The sequence below is a fragment of the Netta rufina genome (assembly GCF_964035555.1).
Source record: "Netta rufina genome assembly, chromosome: 1".
Classification (NCBI taxonomy): domain Eukaryota; kingdom Metazoa; phylum Chordata; class Aves; order Anseriformes; family Anatidae; genus Netta; species Netta rufina.
In genome coordinates this window covers 162,697,824-162,713,376 of record NC_140123.1, presented here as the reverse complement: position 1 = coordinate 162,713,376, position 15,553 = coordinate 162,697,824, and the positions used below count along the sequence as shown (strand labels likewise).

General features: G+C 44.7%; 1 protein-coding gene across 1 annotated transcript; it reads right to left on the bottom strand.

Moving 5' to 3' along the window:
* Positions 1-4,277: 4,277 nt before the first annotated feature.
* On the bottom strand, positions 4,278-9,880 carry MGP (matrix Gla protein). The gene is made up of 5 exons (XM_084306432.1): positions 9,820-9,880; positions 7,695-7,845; positions 6,738-6,773; positions 5,522-5,597; positions 4,278-4,655 (listed from the first exon to the last, which is right to left on the bottom strand). The coding sequence occupies exons 2-5, from the start codon at positions 7,753-7,755 to the stop codon at positions 4,517-4,519; spliced, it is 312 nt and encodes a 103-aa protein (XP_084162558.1). The 5' UTR covers positions 7,756-7,845; positions 9,820-9,880; the 3' UTR covers positions 4,278-4,516.
* Positions 9,881-15,553: the final 5,673 nt, after the last annotated feature.

Sequence of the window (15,553 nt, the reverse complement as noted above, 5' to 3'; positions counted from 1 at the left end):
GGGCTCTGGCTTGCGTTCCTGTGTCTGAGCTCCAAAACAAAGCCCGTCCTTTGGGCCAGGAGACATCAGGTCCTGGCAGCCTGTTTCATTAAAGGGGACTTATCAGAGCCAAACGTTTGCCTGTTTCAGAGCCTCGGTGAGGACTTTCACTGAGACATTTTCACAAAGTAGAACATATTTACTAAAGTGACAGATATAACATATTTGGCATTGCTGTTGATAAACACACTGAGTGCAATAGCACTAATATAACAGTGCTAGCAAATGGCTGTCCTGGGTACTTCTCACCAAAAGCTGAAGGCACAGAGATTACCAAGAAGGTGTTCCTTGTCTTTGTGGAGGAGAAAGAAGCATTGCCTGTCAACTGCCTCTTCCAGGTCTACAATTTCTTCTCTCCTACTCACTCCCACCCACTCACCCACTCCCACCCACTCTTCTTTTTTTTTTCCTAACTCTAACATTTTGTCCTAACACTAACTGCCATTTAATATCCTAACTTTAACCGATTTTCTCCCTGGAGTGACATTTATCATGATTTGGGTCTAGTGCTATAGTCATATATGTGTTTAGCATGTTCTTCATTGAGCTCATGATCATGTTCAGAGGTGTTAACTTTAATATTCATTTTACAAATAACTAAGTAAAAAGTTTTACTCCAGTTCTGCCGCCAAAACAGGGCTGCCCTGCCACCACAGTACTCCTTTCTTCAGCAACCTCTCATACCAAGCTTGAGGACCTGCATCTACAAAGTTTGTTTAAGAGATAAACAGGAGCAAGCTACTTAACTGCCCCTTGGCCAAGGGCGGTGTTTATCATGACACTAACAAGTCTGACTGTTCTCCACAGAGCTATTTGACATCCATCTCAGGACTCATGGCATTTCCAGAAGATTTTATCTGAGGTTTTGAATAGGTCTGTTGAAGAAAAACGTCTGGATAAGAAATCCGTTTTATTATAAACATGGAAGTCATTCAGCTTCTCGCAGGAAAGCCAGGGGACAGACCAGAAAAACCTGAAGTGGAGCAGTTGCTTTCATGTGGTGCATGGGACTTACCCATGTGGAAAATAAAATGAAACAACCTGATGGTGACTCTTTTCCCTCATCCTACCCTGACACATTTCCCTAAAGAAAAAGACATCCATAAAACGGTTTGCATAGGGCAAACATACAGTAGGTTTTTACTTCAGACAGTTTCAAGAAACCACTCCAGAGAGCTGAGATGTTTACATTATCGGGATCTTTGGAAGCTAGTTTGGGGAAGTAGAGGGGTGTCTTTCTTTTTTTTTTTTTCTCCCTGTAAATCTTCCCAGTTTGGAGGCTATGAGTCTGGCCTCTCTTGTCTCAAGATCAAATAAGTCTTGAGACTCCAGGGTTCTTTTATTTTTCAGGACTTGGTAGCTGTGGTTACTTGGTATATCAAGAGACCCGATATACTCGGTATATTAAAGCCAAAAGTATGATTGTGCCCCTGACAGCTCATCTCAACATGCTCCCTTTATCAGTGATGGTGTCTGCAAAGTCCCACATGCATGGAAGCACCACTGCTGTCCCTGTCTGTGGAAGCATCAGTGAGGAGCACCCAGAGCCCACACTGCTCTTAGCACTGGTAACAAACCAACCAATCAACCCCAAACATGTAATTAAAATAAACTCAAGTTGTGGGGGGCCTTTTTTTTTTTTTTTCCAGTTTATATGAATTATACAGAATCTATTCGTTTCAGTGAGTATTGTAGCTCTGCCTTAAAATTTAAATTAAGTCCTTGGGTACGTCCTCAGATATGGTGACAGCCATTTCAGCTTCATTGCCAAATGTACTGTTTTATGTTATTAGGTTAGATGTTAGGAAGAACTTCTTCACTGAAAGGGTTGTGAGGCATTGGAACAGGCTGCCCAGGGAAGTGGTGGAGTCACCATCCCTGGAAGTCTTCAAAAGATGTTTAGATGTAGAGCTTAGGGATATGGTTTAGTGGGGACTGCTAGCGTTAGGTCAGAGGTTGGACTCGATGATCTTGAGGTCTCTTCCAACCTAGAAATTCTGTGATTCTGTGATTCTGTGATTTATTGAGTCAGATGATGGGCAATGCTTTTGTTCACACACAATATGACTCAACCTCCTCTTGCTCCTCAGTGTGTGACCCTCTTCTACAGCCTGTCTACCAGTAACCCCATATTTCCCAAAGCCAGTAGCCAAGTTTCCAAAACTATGTCCCGCACACAGCACACGGATAACATCTTCCTCCACCTCACATCCAGTCCTCCTTGGCCCCCCACACAGGGGAGACATCCAATGGTTACGGAATTAAAAGGCTCACAGCCACTGGGGATTCAGTCAATCCTCAGAAACATTCTTTTATCTTACATAGAAATTAGAGAAATTTCAAGTTTAAAAAACAAATGTTTAGCTTTTCTACAGTCCAGGAGAGATTGAATGCATATACTAGAAACATCCAGCACAAGTGTCTTAAAAAGAAACATTCTAGAAATAAATAAATATACTAAACTACTGGGTATTCTAAGAAAGCCGTGCTTCCAAAAGAGAGCATGAAAGAATATAAATCCAGAATTCTGATTATTCAAACAGCCTTATTTCTCTTCCCAGCTTTTCCCAAGCTTTTTAATCATCATGTAGTCTCTTAGACATGTTTGGTTATTGCTTACATTAACAAAATCCCTCTGAAACCTCTGCTATTATTCATTATTTATCCTGGTAAACCAGAGGTTGAAATTGCCAGATATTTCTGGACACAGACAACACTAGTGCTGATCCTTCTGTTTTGGTGGTGTGACAGTGTCAGGTTAAACCCAGACACTGCAGACTTGTTGACTGTTAGGGTATGAAAGTTTTGCTTTGGTTGGTGTTCATAAGATTCACCTACTTGGGAACATGCAGAACAAGTGAGGGTGCAAAAATACCTGATCTGTACAGCTTTTTTTTTTTTTTTTTTTTTCCCTATCCTCATTTCTCTCTCACTCTTTTTCCTTTGGACAAAACTTAAGCAACTTTAAGGGTGGAGTTTCCTATCAGAAGTGTTTTCAAATAAATAAATCTGTTTTCTTTCCAAAAACTCATCTGCCAAGCTGGCAAAGCCTTGAAGTATATTTCTGAAAAGATGCATGTTTCTAATGTGGAAGGTAGATTTGGCTCTAGACTTAATTTCATAGAATAGTCAGCAGCTTGATACTTTATATCTCATCGCCTTTGATAGTGTGCCATGAATCTTTCCCACTTCTCTAATTTGCAGGTCCCTGAGGAAAACTGAAGATGTGCATACTGGAACAAGCTGTGCCAAGCTGAAATAGAAGATTTATGTCTCCTAAACTACCCACACCGATTGGTGTTCAAAGAGCTGTGGCTGCATCCTTCTGCCTCAGAAGCAAAGAGAACAGAGCAGAGGAGTGAGAGCTATGGGGTCAGGCTGTCTTACTTGGTGCCAGTGGGGTGACAGACAGGGTGGCAAGACACAGCGCTACCAAGAGGAGCCCTACTACCTCCCTTCAGCCCCTCACCACTATCACCAGCCCTTCCTCCTGTGGGGCTGCAGCCATCACACAGTCTCCTAGCCATGTGGTAGAGTACTTGCCCCATCTCTCCTCAGATACAAGTCCCTCTTTTGTCACTTGCTGATGCTTTGGCTCTCAAATCTCCTCTGCCTCCTGGGTTCAGAGTGACACAAGAGGGAACAGAAAGAGTACACAAGGAGATATATTTGCCTCAGGCTGACTTTCTAACTCAACAAGAACAAGGTGCTGAGCCAAGGGGAATATATGCCTGCAATCTTGGTTTTAGCTGAAGAAATAAAAATAATAGTAATTTTCATATAATATTTCAAAGTGAAGGGTTAATGCGAAAGTTGTCTGGAATGATTCTAAGTGGAAGAAAGGGGATAAAACAGCACTCCTAACAGAAATATGAATTAAGTCTGGACCACACTATGGGAGCACCAAATGCCAGAGCCAAAGGATAGCTGGAAAGATACATGTAAGATGTCATTTACAGGCTTTTTCTGTCACTAACTCTCAACTGACTTTTGCCTTTAAGATTAAACAGACACCTTCTGAATTTTATTTACCCAACTGAGAAAAGATGGTATAGATTTCGTTTTCAAAAAGTGCATCTCGATTTTAGACCCTGGAGCAAAACCACAGTAGATCATTACAAACCTCATGTGATCATGTGGTGGTGACTTGTTTCCATAATCTGCACCAGATTCTGTGATAAGGAAACTCAGCTTCTTCATGAAAAATTACACACCAAAATACTGTGACTCATGAGAAGATAGTATCAAAGGAGCAATTTATTGTGCAGTAACCACCCACATCCTGAACTCTCTCTGATCTCTGCTATGTCAGCTCAGCGCTAATCGACACTGTGCAGGAATCCACGGCTATACGGGAGAGAAGCAGCAGGCAGGATAACATACAGGGACACAAGCAACTGAATATGTTTCAGAGCTATATCTTTTTTCTGGGAGGATACCCTGGGCTCCAGGCCCCAGGGTGGGGACGCATCATCCTTTACTTAGTCCTCCTCCTCCCATAATAATGCCTGTAAGCAGCAGCATAGCCATGGCGAGAAGCGTACAGTTCGCAGGGGTAGTAGTCTTCGCAGATCTCCCTCTGATGCTCCTGGGGTGGCTTATTACGTTCCCTGATCCTGCAGAAGTAGGATAGATGAGGGGTAAGTGTTGTCATCTTAAATACCTGTCTACAGCCCTTTTTCCCCCCCACAACACCACACCAGGATTAAGAGCCCAGCCCCAGCCCCCATCACCAAGCTACCTAGACCATGGCATACCAGCATCTGTATTCACCACACCCAAGGGACTGATGTGAGCACAGCAGGAGTGTTTTGCCTCCCCAGGTAACATTTTACTTCAGGGCTAAGTAGGGTGGTTCGGCTCCTGCCTCAGCCTAGTGCAGAAGGAGGAGGCTTCCAACCTTCTCCCTCCGGCTATTTCACTATTCCCTAAGCCCATGCATGAAGCAGAGAGCTGAAACATCCTGCAAAGGGGACAACATGGTGCTGCTGAGAGGGTTTGCCTCAGTTCCTCTTTAGGAGAGGATTTCTGTGCCTCAACTTTTATTGTCACAAGCCCCACATGAGACATAAAACTGCCTGTATCTGCCTTTTATAGATGAGGAAAGGAGGCCCACAGAAGGCCTTGTGATTTAGAAAAGGTCATGCAAATCCTGCATGAGACCTGAAGACTGGAACAAGATCTCACATTGAACTTTCTGGGTATCCCACACTGACTCTCTCTCCTTTTGTTGCTGCTTCCTTCAGACAAATTAAACAGAGCCCTCCCAGTACAGGACGTGTCCTCAAACACAAGGACCCACTCTCTGCTGCCTGAGCTTTGGCTTCTCCCAGGGCTGGGGACTTGACAGGCACCTCAAGCTGAGGGAGGGGCTGAGGCTTCTCAGAAGTCACCATGGCTTCTTCCCCTGCTACCAGCCTGTGCTTGGCAAGGAGAAACCTCTCTCCACTCCCACACTCAGTACCCCGAGGTCACAACATACCTCTCCTGAGCAATAGCTTCTAGTCTCATGTCAGTTTGCATGAAGCCGTTGGCCCTTCGCCTGTTGATGAAGGGATCTGAGAAGACAAGGTTCTGTTTTGTTTTGTTTGCAGAGTATATAAACACTTTTCACGAGACCTGATTTCCAGAAAGCCCATCTCCCACACTGGTGACAGCCTCTCTCTCTGCCCTCCCCTCACAGTGAAACCCAGGACCCCTTAATACACCCCACCATGCACTCTGCTGGCTCCCCCTATGTCTTGTGCAGCCTGTATGGAAGCTCAGGGTGCCCAAGGGAAAGCTACTGTGAGCCTGGTGCTGCAGCCCCCCTGACTGGAGCTTGGCCAAGGGTTGGGTGCCAAGCCGCGCAGACCACAGGAGGCCTGGGTGTACTCAGTAAAATCAGCAGGACTGTGTAGCTACAAGTGGGAACAGGAAGGGCCTGAACAGGTTTATCTGCCTCCATGGTTAGGCAGTAGAAAAGGTCTGTGTGGAAACTTCGAACTGAAGTGTCTGAAGGTCCCTTCTGTCCTTTTTGAGAAGCAGCACAGTCCAACTGCAGAACTGAGGAGTCTGGGGATGTCTTTGTCACTGGCTCCCACTTGTGCCTTTGTGCTTCTGAATCACTGCTCTGTGAAGTCCTTCTCCCATATGGTCTCATTTCTTTTTAGCTTTGATCCATCTGTTCTCTAACCTCTCCAGGCTATAGCTCGTTCCTAAATGATGCTCTCCACCTTCTCCCACTGCTTCTGTGACACTAACTCTCATCCAGAACAAAGATGCCTCCTGCCCACACACCCACCTGCTTCTTCCAAGGTGCTGAGAGTTCAGTTCTCCCTGTCTTTGAGTAAGGACAGCCAGTGTCACTGTCTCTTTCCACACTCCTCCCAGAGCTCTTTGAATAATGCCCTTTTCTAGTACCTTTTATAGTACCTGGTTTAGGTGCATGCAGCAGACATCCAAGTTCATTGCTCTTTGCTTTCCAATTCTTATTACATTCTTTGCAAAGCACAGTGGTATGTACTTGTGCTCAAACACGTGAAGTCTTTTTTATCTCTCTTCCTATTCATTCTGAACTCTGACATCCAATAAATTCAATTTCTTTGAGCTGAGTGGTTCTGCCTATTTAATCCCCATAGTAAAGCACAAGGAAATAGTCTTGGAGATGTCTGCAGCACACTTTGAATTAAAAAAAAAAAAAAGTAAAGCAGTCTTACTGAGATACTCATGGGATTCCATGCTCTCATGGGACTCTGGGGAAAGAAAGAGGAAAAAGGAGTAAGACACTGTATTCATAGGATTCGCAGAGTCTCACACACGACAGATCAGTAGAACATGCACACACAAATCAGAGAAAACAGATTATAAGGCACCTGTTCAAGAGGGAAAGAAAGGGTTCAGTAGTGTCATGTAGTATTTATATGAGGAGTTTACAACGTTCATGTGTTCAGGATGGAGCTATCTGGTGTCCTAGCCAGGACTTCAAGGGTCCCACTTGGTCTTCCAGTATGTGATTCTCAAGCATATTTCTTTCCTTCACTTTCTTGACACTACAGTGTTGCTTAACCTCAAAGCCTACATGTGTGCCTAGGAAATGGATTAGCACAGGGAAGTGTGCTACTCTTGCATAAAATAGCATCTTAACTTCATCTGTATGCCTGACAGGAGGAAGGTGCTGATATTACAAAAGGGGAAAGGGAGATCTCCCATTAACAATGAAGAAGTCTTGACTTGGTGTGCAATAGGCTAGCAATTATGCCTTGCAAAATAGCCTGTGGGTCACAGCCCGAGCACCTCCTATGCACCCCTGTATGGCTCAGCCTTTAGAGTTGTTCTGGTGATCAGCTGTGTCCCCCAGCCATCCTGCAAGGTAACTATAAGTTGGAATGACCATTTCAAAAATGATGTAGTCTCTTCCAAGTCCTGTTATTGTGATCCAGACAACAGAGGAGTAGTCTGCAGTGTGAGCTGGAGCAGAGTGGAAGGGGCTGAAGCATCCTGGACTGCAAAACACGGTGACTGGAGCTGGCTGCTCTGGAGCAGGGCTGAAGCAAGGGCAGGAAAGCAGAGTTAAAGGGAAAGAAAAAACAAAGGTGAATAAAAAATTCCAAACAGATCCAGAGATGTCTGCAACTTTGGAGCTGTTGCTCTACCCCATAAAAACGATCACCTACCATAGCAAGTAGCGGCCATGATCAAGGTAGCCAGGAGTGTCAGGATGATGAGAGTACGCATTGTGCAAGTGCAGGGAGGGCTCCCTCACTCCGTCTTCCTTGTTGTGTCTCGCTCTCTTCCCACAGAGGGCAGCCAGAGATCCTGGGCTGCCTGCAAAATTAGCAGTGGAATGTTTATTATGAAAACAGAACCAGGATGGGGCCCAGAAAGAACCTGGGGAAGGCGATGTCTGGCTGGTACACACTCATGGAGCTATTACAAAATATTCACTATTAGCAGACTGAATCAGGTTTTGGGAAGGAGGGGGCATGCCCCCTTCCTCTCTCAGTTCAGGGCGGGGGGCACAGTTCACAGGCAAGCATGTCCCTTGCACTCAGAAACCTGGCCTGTGCAAGTAGAAGGCGTTCCAGGGGCTGCCGGGGGGCCTGCAGGGAGAGGCGTATGCTGATCCCAGATGTACATGTTTGCCTTTCTAATTTTTCCTCTGATCTGCCCTCTCTGCCCTCGCCATGCTGTCTGGAAACACAGCCCAGACTGTTCTATCAGCTCTGCTGGTGGAGACATGGAGAGTACGGCTTCAGATGCTTCCTCCCCACTCAGCCCCCCTTCCTCCAGCTGGCCCCACCGCCCTCCCAGCCTGCCAGCTGCCAGAGCAGGAATCCAAGCCCCCTCCCACCTCCTGCTTTCCTGCTCCAGAAGTGACAAGCAGCAACACAGAAGGATCCCTTCTGCTGGAGGGATCATGAGCTTTGTATTGGGACAACATCAGCAGCACCACCCATAACTCTATCTCTGCAGGTCCTCGCTGTGCTCCTGCCCCTACGCTGCCCCTCTGCCAAGAGACATCTTCCTGAAAGCAGGGGAGACCAGGTGTAAAAAAGGTGAAGAGCAAAGATTACCTTTGCCTTTTCAATGCCAAACTCATGCTCTCTGCCTGAAGCCTGTGCTCTCTGGGAGATGAACTGAGCAGGGCCTTCAGCTTCAGGCCAAACAGAAAGAATTGTTTTTCTTCCTCGCTATTCCACCCCACACAGAGAGCAGCTCAGTCCTTCACCATCAATGTCCCCCATACCATCCACATCCTGCCTGTTCAGTGCTTAGCCTAAGATGAGGAGGAAAACTAGGTTGTGCGGTGACAGAAAAAAAAAGTCTGTTTTAGTCACAGGGTCACAGAACTAAGACTTTTCTCCTGTCCCTCTGTGCCCTGTCCCACTCTGGTCTCTTTAAGTGAATTCTCTTCTCTGGGATTGTTTTCATTCCTTAGAGTCCAGGGTTTTGGAGTTGGTATTGAATGTGGATTTTATAGGTTTCCTGAATGTTTTGTACACTGTGACAGCTCATCGGAACTGCCAAGGAAGGGAGGTTTGAGGGATCGAGCCCAGCGGGAAAGCAGTGAGGCACAGGAAGGAAGATGCTGGGAATGCTGTGGAATGAAGGTGAGGCTGCACAGTGGGAAACTCCGGCAGACTTTCCAGCAAACCCCTCTTTATTTACCTATCTGCACTCAGGGCAGAGCCTTCTCACTGGAAGACCACTCCCATTTCAGAAACTCACTGATCCCAGTACACCTGGAGCATCCCCTGCCATCATCACAGCAGAAATGCCTCAAGCACCACTTTAACCCAAACATTTCACTTTTCGCCACAGAAGCAATGCATTTTCTAAGAGATGAAAGAAATTGCTGACTACACAGCTCTATACCAACAAATTGACTTCAGGGAACACATTCCCTTGTAAAGAAACACTGCCCCTTGACTCCCCCTGCACTCTTGATTCTTCAGCACACATCTCTCCTCTCCAGAATCAGCATGCTGCCCCAGAGATAGCACACCACAAAGTACAGGGAGCTCAATCCTCCTGCTTTCTATAAGCATCCACTGGTTGGAAATACAGAAAGAGGAGGTAGAATAAACTGCCTGCAAACACCAGGGAGATTTCCACAGTCTCCCCCAAAAGGGGAGATCAGAAAAGCAGCCCTCTGGCCTGTCTCCTGCTGGAGCGGAGAACCACGATGTCACACATGCCATAGCAATCACTCCTAACATTTTGCAGCTGTGAAGTACCAGCAAGGCATTAATAATAAGAAGCCATCCAGTAAAAGTAAGGCGGTCCCTGCATACTCACTAAGCCGTCCTTCCTGGCCAGCCTGCAGCTCGTCTGAGGGGGCAGCTCTCCCGGCGTCCTGGACCCTGTACTGAAGGAGAGGGACCTTTTATTTATTAGCATTGATGAATGACTCCGCCCCTCTTCTGTCTCCCACTCCCGATCCACCCCCAAGCTTCCACCTTCTCAGTCAAAAACACCTTCTGCCCACAGCCAGGAAACAAAAACCTCAAGGAACTGAGCCAAGGGGGAAGAGGAGAGAGCCAGAACAGGCACCAAGGGCCAGTGGGGCACAGCCACAACCAGGCTGCTTTTCTGTGCCCGGGAGCAGTGAGTGGGCAGAGGTCCAAGGACAAGCTCAGTCTTCCCCTTTGCAGCCTGATGCCCCCCATCTTCTGCCCCCTCCACACTCTGTTCAGAGCCACACTGATGGCTAGGCCACCCGCTCTTCCATGGCGAGCACAAGTCCAGGAGGCCCTCGCCTGTCTCCTTTCATGTTCCTTTTGTGGCTGCCTGATGTCCCCTCTTCCAGACCCACAGCAGTGCTGGACAGCCCGCTGGACAACCCAGGACATGCCCAGCTCGGTGGGCTGTTGGGTTCCTGGGCTCCTGGCTCTGACTGTGCCTGAGGTACCCAGGCCAGGAGCATACACACACATCTCACTGGGGCAGTGGTCCCTTGCTCAACCAAGATCAACCCCCGGTATGCCCAGTGGGGGTGCTGGCAGGTCCAGTCCCTAAGTAAGGGTAGGCACAACCTGAAGGGCTAAGCTCAGGAGACCTGAGATGGAGGAGATAAGCAGCTGCAGAATCAGTAGTCATGAGGTTAAGAAAGAAAACACATCGCGTCTATTCACTGACCAAACAGCTGGTGGCTGTGGCTGGTTTGGTTCAGGAAAAGATCAAGTATGACCTGACTTAGCGCCTTGGTTGCAAAAAGAAAATACCAGCATAACTGTGGAGTTACCACTGATTGTCTGGGACTGAGTTGGGTTTGCTGCACTTTTGTAGGACACTTTGTTACCTCACAGTTAGCACATACATCTTTGATCTATGTATTTTTGCCTGGTTCCCAAAGGCTCTTGTCCAAGGGCAGGACCTATAGCTCCTACAGCACTTGATGATTTTGACCGAGGAAAGTTCAGACCTACCGGTGGCTCAAAGGTACCACATCACGTGTCCTTGCACAAGCAGCTCTTGGCTCTCAGAGCCTGAGAACTGCAACCTGACATGGAAATGGCTGGACTGGAGTCATACCATTATTTCCAGAGACAGCTTGCAGAGTTTTAGGGATGGTCAATACATAGTCCTTGTGACCAGTGTTGGGTCTGGTTATTACATATTGAGTTCAGCACACATACACTTCCAGAGATGAAAGCTCTGCCCTGATCTCTGATATGACAGAGATCTGTTTACTTATTTCATTCCTCCAAGGACAGGGGAGGAATGGTACATTCTGGTAAAATGTTCCCCAGAAGTCTTCAGGGTGTAGGGGCATTGCCCTGAGCCGTATTTGAAAAGCAGTGTAAAGAGCAGAACACTTCTTGCCTCCTCTTCTACCACCTTCCAGGGACAGCTGAATATTTGCCCCTGTGTTGTGCAGAACCCTGAGAGAAATAAGGACACGGAAGATCTGTTTGTTCCCATATGTCTTGGTATCAGGAAAGCTTTGGCCACAGTGCCATCTGGCAAATTCTTAGTTACGTTGGAGGAAATGGATGCTGAAGCCATAAGTGTGAGATGGCAAGGAAGCAGACAAATGAGACAGAAGTTTGAGCAGTGGAAAAGAGAAATGTTGAGAAATTACCATTTGAATTCCTCTTGGGATTAGCTTAACTGAATACTTCAGTTAATGATTTGCTCAGAAAGGGAATACTTTCTCAATGAAGTTTTTTGATAACACAAAGCAATAAAGCAATATCAGTGGAAGGGATGCCTGAGAGGTCCTGCAGGAGGAAAAAGATGGCCTTGAGAGCTGGAGTAACAGAAACAGGGTAACATGAAATAGCACAAATGCAAGGTCTTCCAAGGGGATTAGCAGAAAGAAAATCCTGCTGCAAACTAAGAGCTCATAAGCTAGGAAAAAGCAAACAAACAAACAAACAAACAAAAAACCCTTATGAACCAACAGCAAAAAGGTGATTTCAGAATGGTGATTCTGAGACATCTGCTGAGAATCTACCAGCAGAGATGGGCAACTGAACTGTTAGCACCACTTGTTTAGGATACCAATGAGGCCTCAGAAGGAGTCCTCTGTATGGGCCAAGTCACTTGTATTCAGGGAAGAACTCACATGGAAATAAATGACAATGATGTAAACAATGCTGTTAAGGAAAAAAAAAAAAAAAAAAAAAAAAAAGCTCATTGAGCTAATGAAGGGATATAATTTGCTGTCTATGAATGTGTTGTGATAAGCACTAGGGAGGTAGAATTATTAAAGCCAAGGGACAGTACTTGAACAAAAACACATGGGTATTGTTTATGTCCCTGAAGACATGGGGGCTTGAAATGGGACGTTTCCTAACCATGATAGCTGTAGGCTCTGAAACAACCCTAGGGGTGTACTGGAAATAAAACCTAATTACCAGTCTATTTTCCTGCTGTAAAAGCCTTGTGGTCAACAAGGAGAGGCTCAGTGACTCCCACAGGTGATGGCAAAAAGATCTGTCATTTTGGGGGTGACTGAAAATCACCCCCCACAAGTGCCCAGCACACTGAGTGTCCAGCTTTTATACCTCTAGGAAGGCTTCGGCAGAATCACTCACTGAGCACTGACCACAGCAAGGGAATAAACTCCATCAGCTCCATGGCAGAGATTTCCAAATCCAGGTTGCCCAGAGTATCAAGTGACTGAACTCACTGACCTGGAGAGCCCTTCCCAAGCTTGCTCTGATGTTTCAGGATTTAAGTTAGTCAACCACCACATGGGCTATGGCTTAGCGATTTCTCAACATGATAAACAAGTGCTTTTTGGAACAACTAGTTCTACAGCACATGAGAAAACAAGACTTTATTTTTACTTTTTCATTTAGTCCTAAGTAATACCTAGGAACAGATCCAAGAAGCAAGTATAAATGAGCCACTAAGTAACAGTGTCCGAGTATTCACGATATAATTAAAGTCAACAACCTCATAAAATAAATCGTGCTGAAAACTAGCACACAGACACTAAGCTTTAGAAAGGGAGATATTTTTTTTAAACACAGGGGCTAGTCAAAAGACTATGAAATAAAAATAAATGGAACACATTTCAGACATTTAGAGAACTTGATATACATATCTGGACGTGTGCTAGCTCTGGCAGCAAACTCACTCAGCTACCCGATATTAACCCTAAATCTAGTTCAAAAGTCATTTTTTCCAATCTGGGAAAAACATACATTTAAGCATTTCAAAACTAGATTTAAAAAGCCCCAGAGATTAAAAGAAATAAGGTACACATAAGTATGAGAAACCTAGTTTCACAGCAATCAAACAATTTTTGTTTCAAAGTAACTGAAGTGATTTATTTCCATTTCAGTGGAGGGGTGGGGAGAAATGAGTAATTTTATAAGAATTAAGTGTGTTTTATTTTTTTTTTCCAAAAATATTTAAGCCCATATATTTGAAATCTGTTTCTACCTTTCCCCTGTGAAGAATCTTGTCATCAGCATTACAGCTTTGTGCAAAAAGAAAAGTTTCTAGTGGGAAAACACCTATTAGTTATGACTAAAATTTCTTCTAATGAAGCAAATATATGTCATATGTAATCATAGGACCACCTTAGAAACTACCATCTGAAGCTTACAGGTAGCATCTGTCTCATATGGAAGTGGAAAGTTCCCATGCCAGCTCATAGCTATTTTCTTAGATGCTTCCTCCAAAGTTTTGGGCTGGGGTACATTTTAGAAACTCTTCTTTAAATCGTACATGATGCCTTTCAGTGATCTTCTCCTGCCCATGTACATGAAGCACACCTGCACATTCAACCTGATGGATGTCACTTAAGTCTGGGATGACTGGTTGCTCAGTATTCCAGTACCAAAGGAGCAGGACTGAAATTAAGCAGCATGAAAAGGCCCAGTTCCTTCCCCTTCAAGCAAATCCAGAGGGTGAGATGATAAATATTCTTTCACCTGCAGTGTCCTACAGAATTTGCACTACCGTAAAGAGAGATTTCCAATTTGTCAGCTGTGGGATTTGTCTGGATGACTGGTTGGTTGGTTGGTAGATTGTTTTGTTGTCGTTGTCGTTGTTTTCTTTTCTTTTCTTTTCTTTTCTTTTCTTTTCTTTTCTTTTCTTTTCTTTTCTTTTCTTTTCTTTTCTTTTCTTTTCTTTTCTTTTCTTCTCTTTTTCTAGCTGCTGTATTCTTTTGTTCGGGACAAATCTTTAATCTATTGTGATTCAAAGAATAGTGTCCAGATACAACTTCATAGCCATGGTCTATGGAGCTGTGATCTTTGAAATTACTCCTTGTAATCCATCAGACTTCAAAATGAAACCCAGTATAAATACAGGAGCATTTGGGGTCAGCAGTACAGCTCAATGGGAAGTCATTACTCTCCATTTCTGCTTGCTGCAAAAAAATTAGCCTGGCTCAAGCCTTTGACTCCAATACTCAGCACTTTCCATGGGATTTCATTTAGTTACCTCTAAGACTGACTCGCTGTGTTTGGCCAGGGCTTCCCAGAACAGCTGTGTTCTGAAACAATGAGAAAAGATTTCTGGTAACAGGAAGTTCATGAGCAGAGAAGACCAGAATTTCACAGAAGCCAAACCAAGGTTATTTAATTCACTGGATAAAGCAAGCAAAACATATAAAACATTCAGGACTAAGATATAATTCTGTTGCTTCCTTTGGCTTCACCCCACACTACCCCCACCCACCTACCCACCCACACATGTCCATATGCACTAATCAGCCTATTTCTTTTGCTGTCTGGGAAAGAAGGATATTGTTAATATTATTTGGATGTTGAGAAATTTGGCAGAGGCTCCTGTGCAGGGATTAAATAATCCATACAAGTAACTAAAATTGCTTGTACTTCCAGTATCCTATAAAAAACTGAGCAAACAAAAAGTTTGAACTCTGACTGTAAAAACAGAGCGTGCTTCTGGTTTGCAGCAATCTCTTCTCCTTTTCCACCTGCAACCCTTTTGCTTCACCGCATGAGCACATAAATGCCCTGACATGATTCATTCCTGGGGATCACAGGAGATTTACCCGCCTTATTTCCTGTCCAGACGTACAGTGTGATAAGAAAGTAGCTGCGGTTTCACTCTGCTCATCCATCTGGTAAATAATAAAGAACAATATTGTCTCTTTTTTAATCAATGATCTTAGACATCATCTTAGATCCAAAATCTGCATGTCCTTGTGAGACCAAGATTAGACTTAAACATTTCTGTGCTCTCTTGAACGCAGGAAGCCACTAAAATATTTACAAGCACAATTGTCATGCTATATATGTCTCTTTGTTCTGTCTCAGGTTCAGTATCTATAGTATAGATTTTGTCTTTAGTAAGCAAATAACATTTTCTGTGGCACACCAAGACCTGATCTTCACCTCTGTTTGTTGTCAATGTCTGATAGGCTTCAAAGGAAGATGAAAGGAATGGGGGGAAATCCATGATACCCAGCTAATTGTGAAATACTGTTTGTGGTGAGAAGAAAGGCTTCCTTATTCCTTGAAGCACTAAATGCAGTTATTCTTATCTTCCAGAGCATAACTACAAATTATATTAATGTTCCTAACATCACACATTAGCCAAGTCA

Bases quoted from the DNA above. Each gene is read 5' to 3' on its own strand.
- MGP (XM_084306432.1), bottom strand. From the start codon at position 7,755: ATGCGTACTCTCATCATCCTGACACTCCTGGCTACCTTGATCATGGCC. The intron at 5,598-6,737 runs GTAAGACTGCTT...TTGTCTTCTCAG, and splicing joins GGAATCCCATGAGTATCTCA to ATCCCTTCATCAACAGGCGA. The intron at 4,656-5,521 runs GTATGTTGTGAC...CTACTTCTGCAG, and splicing joins GAAGCTATTGCTCAGGAGAG to GATCAGGGAACGTAATAAGC.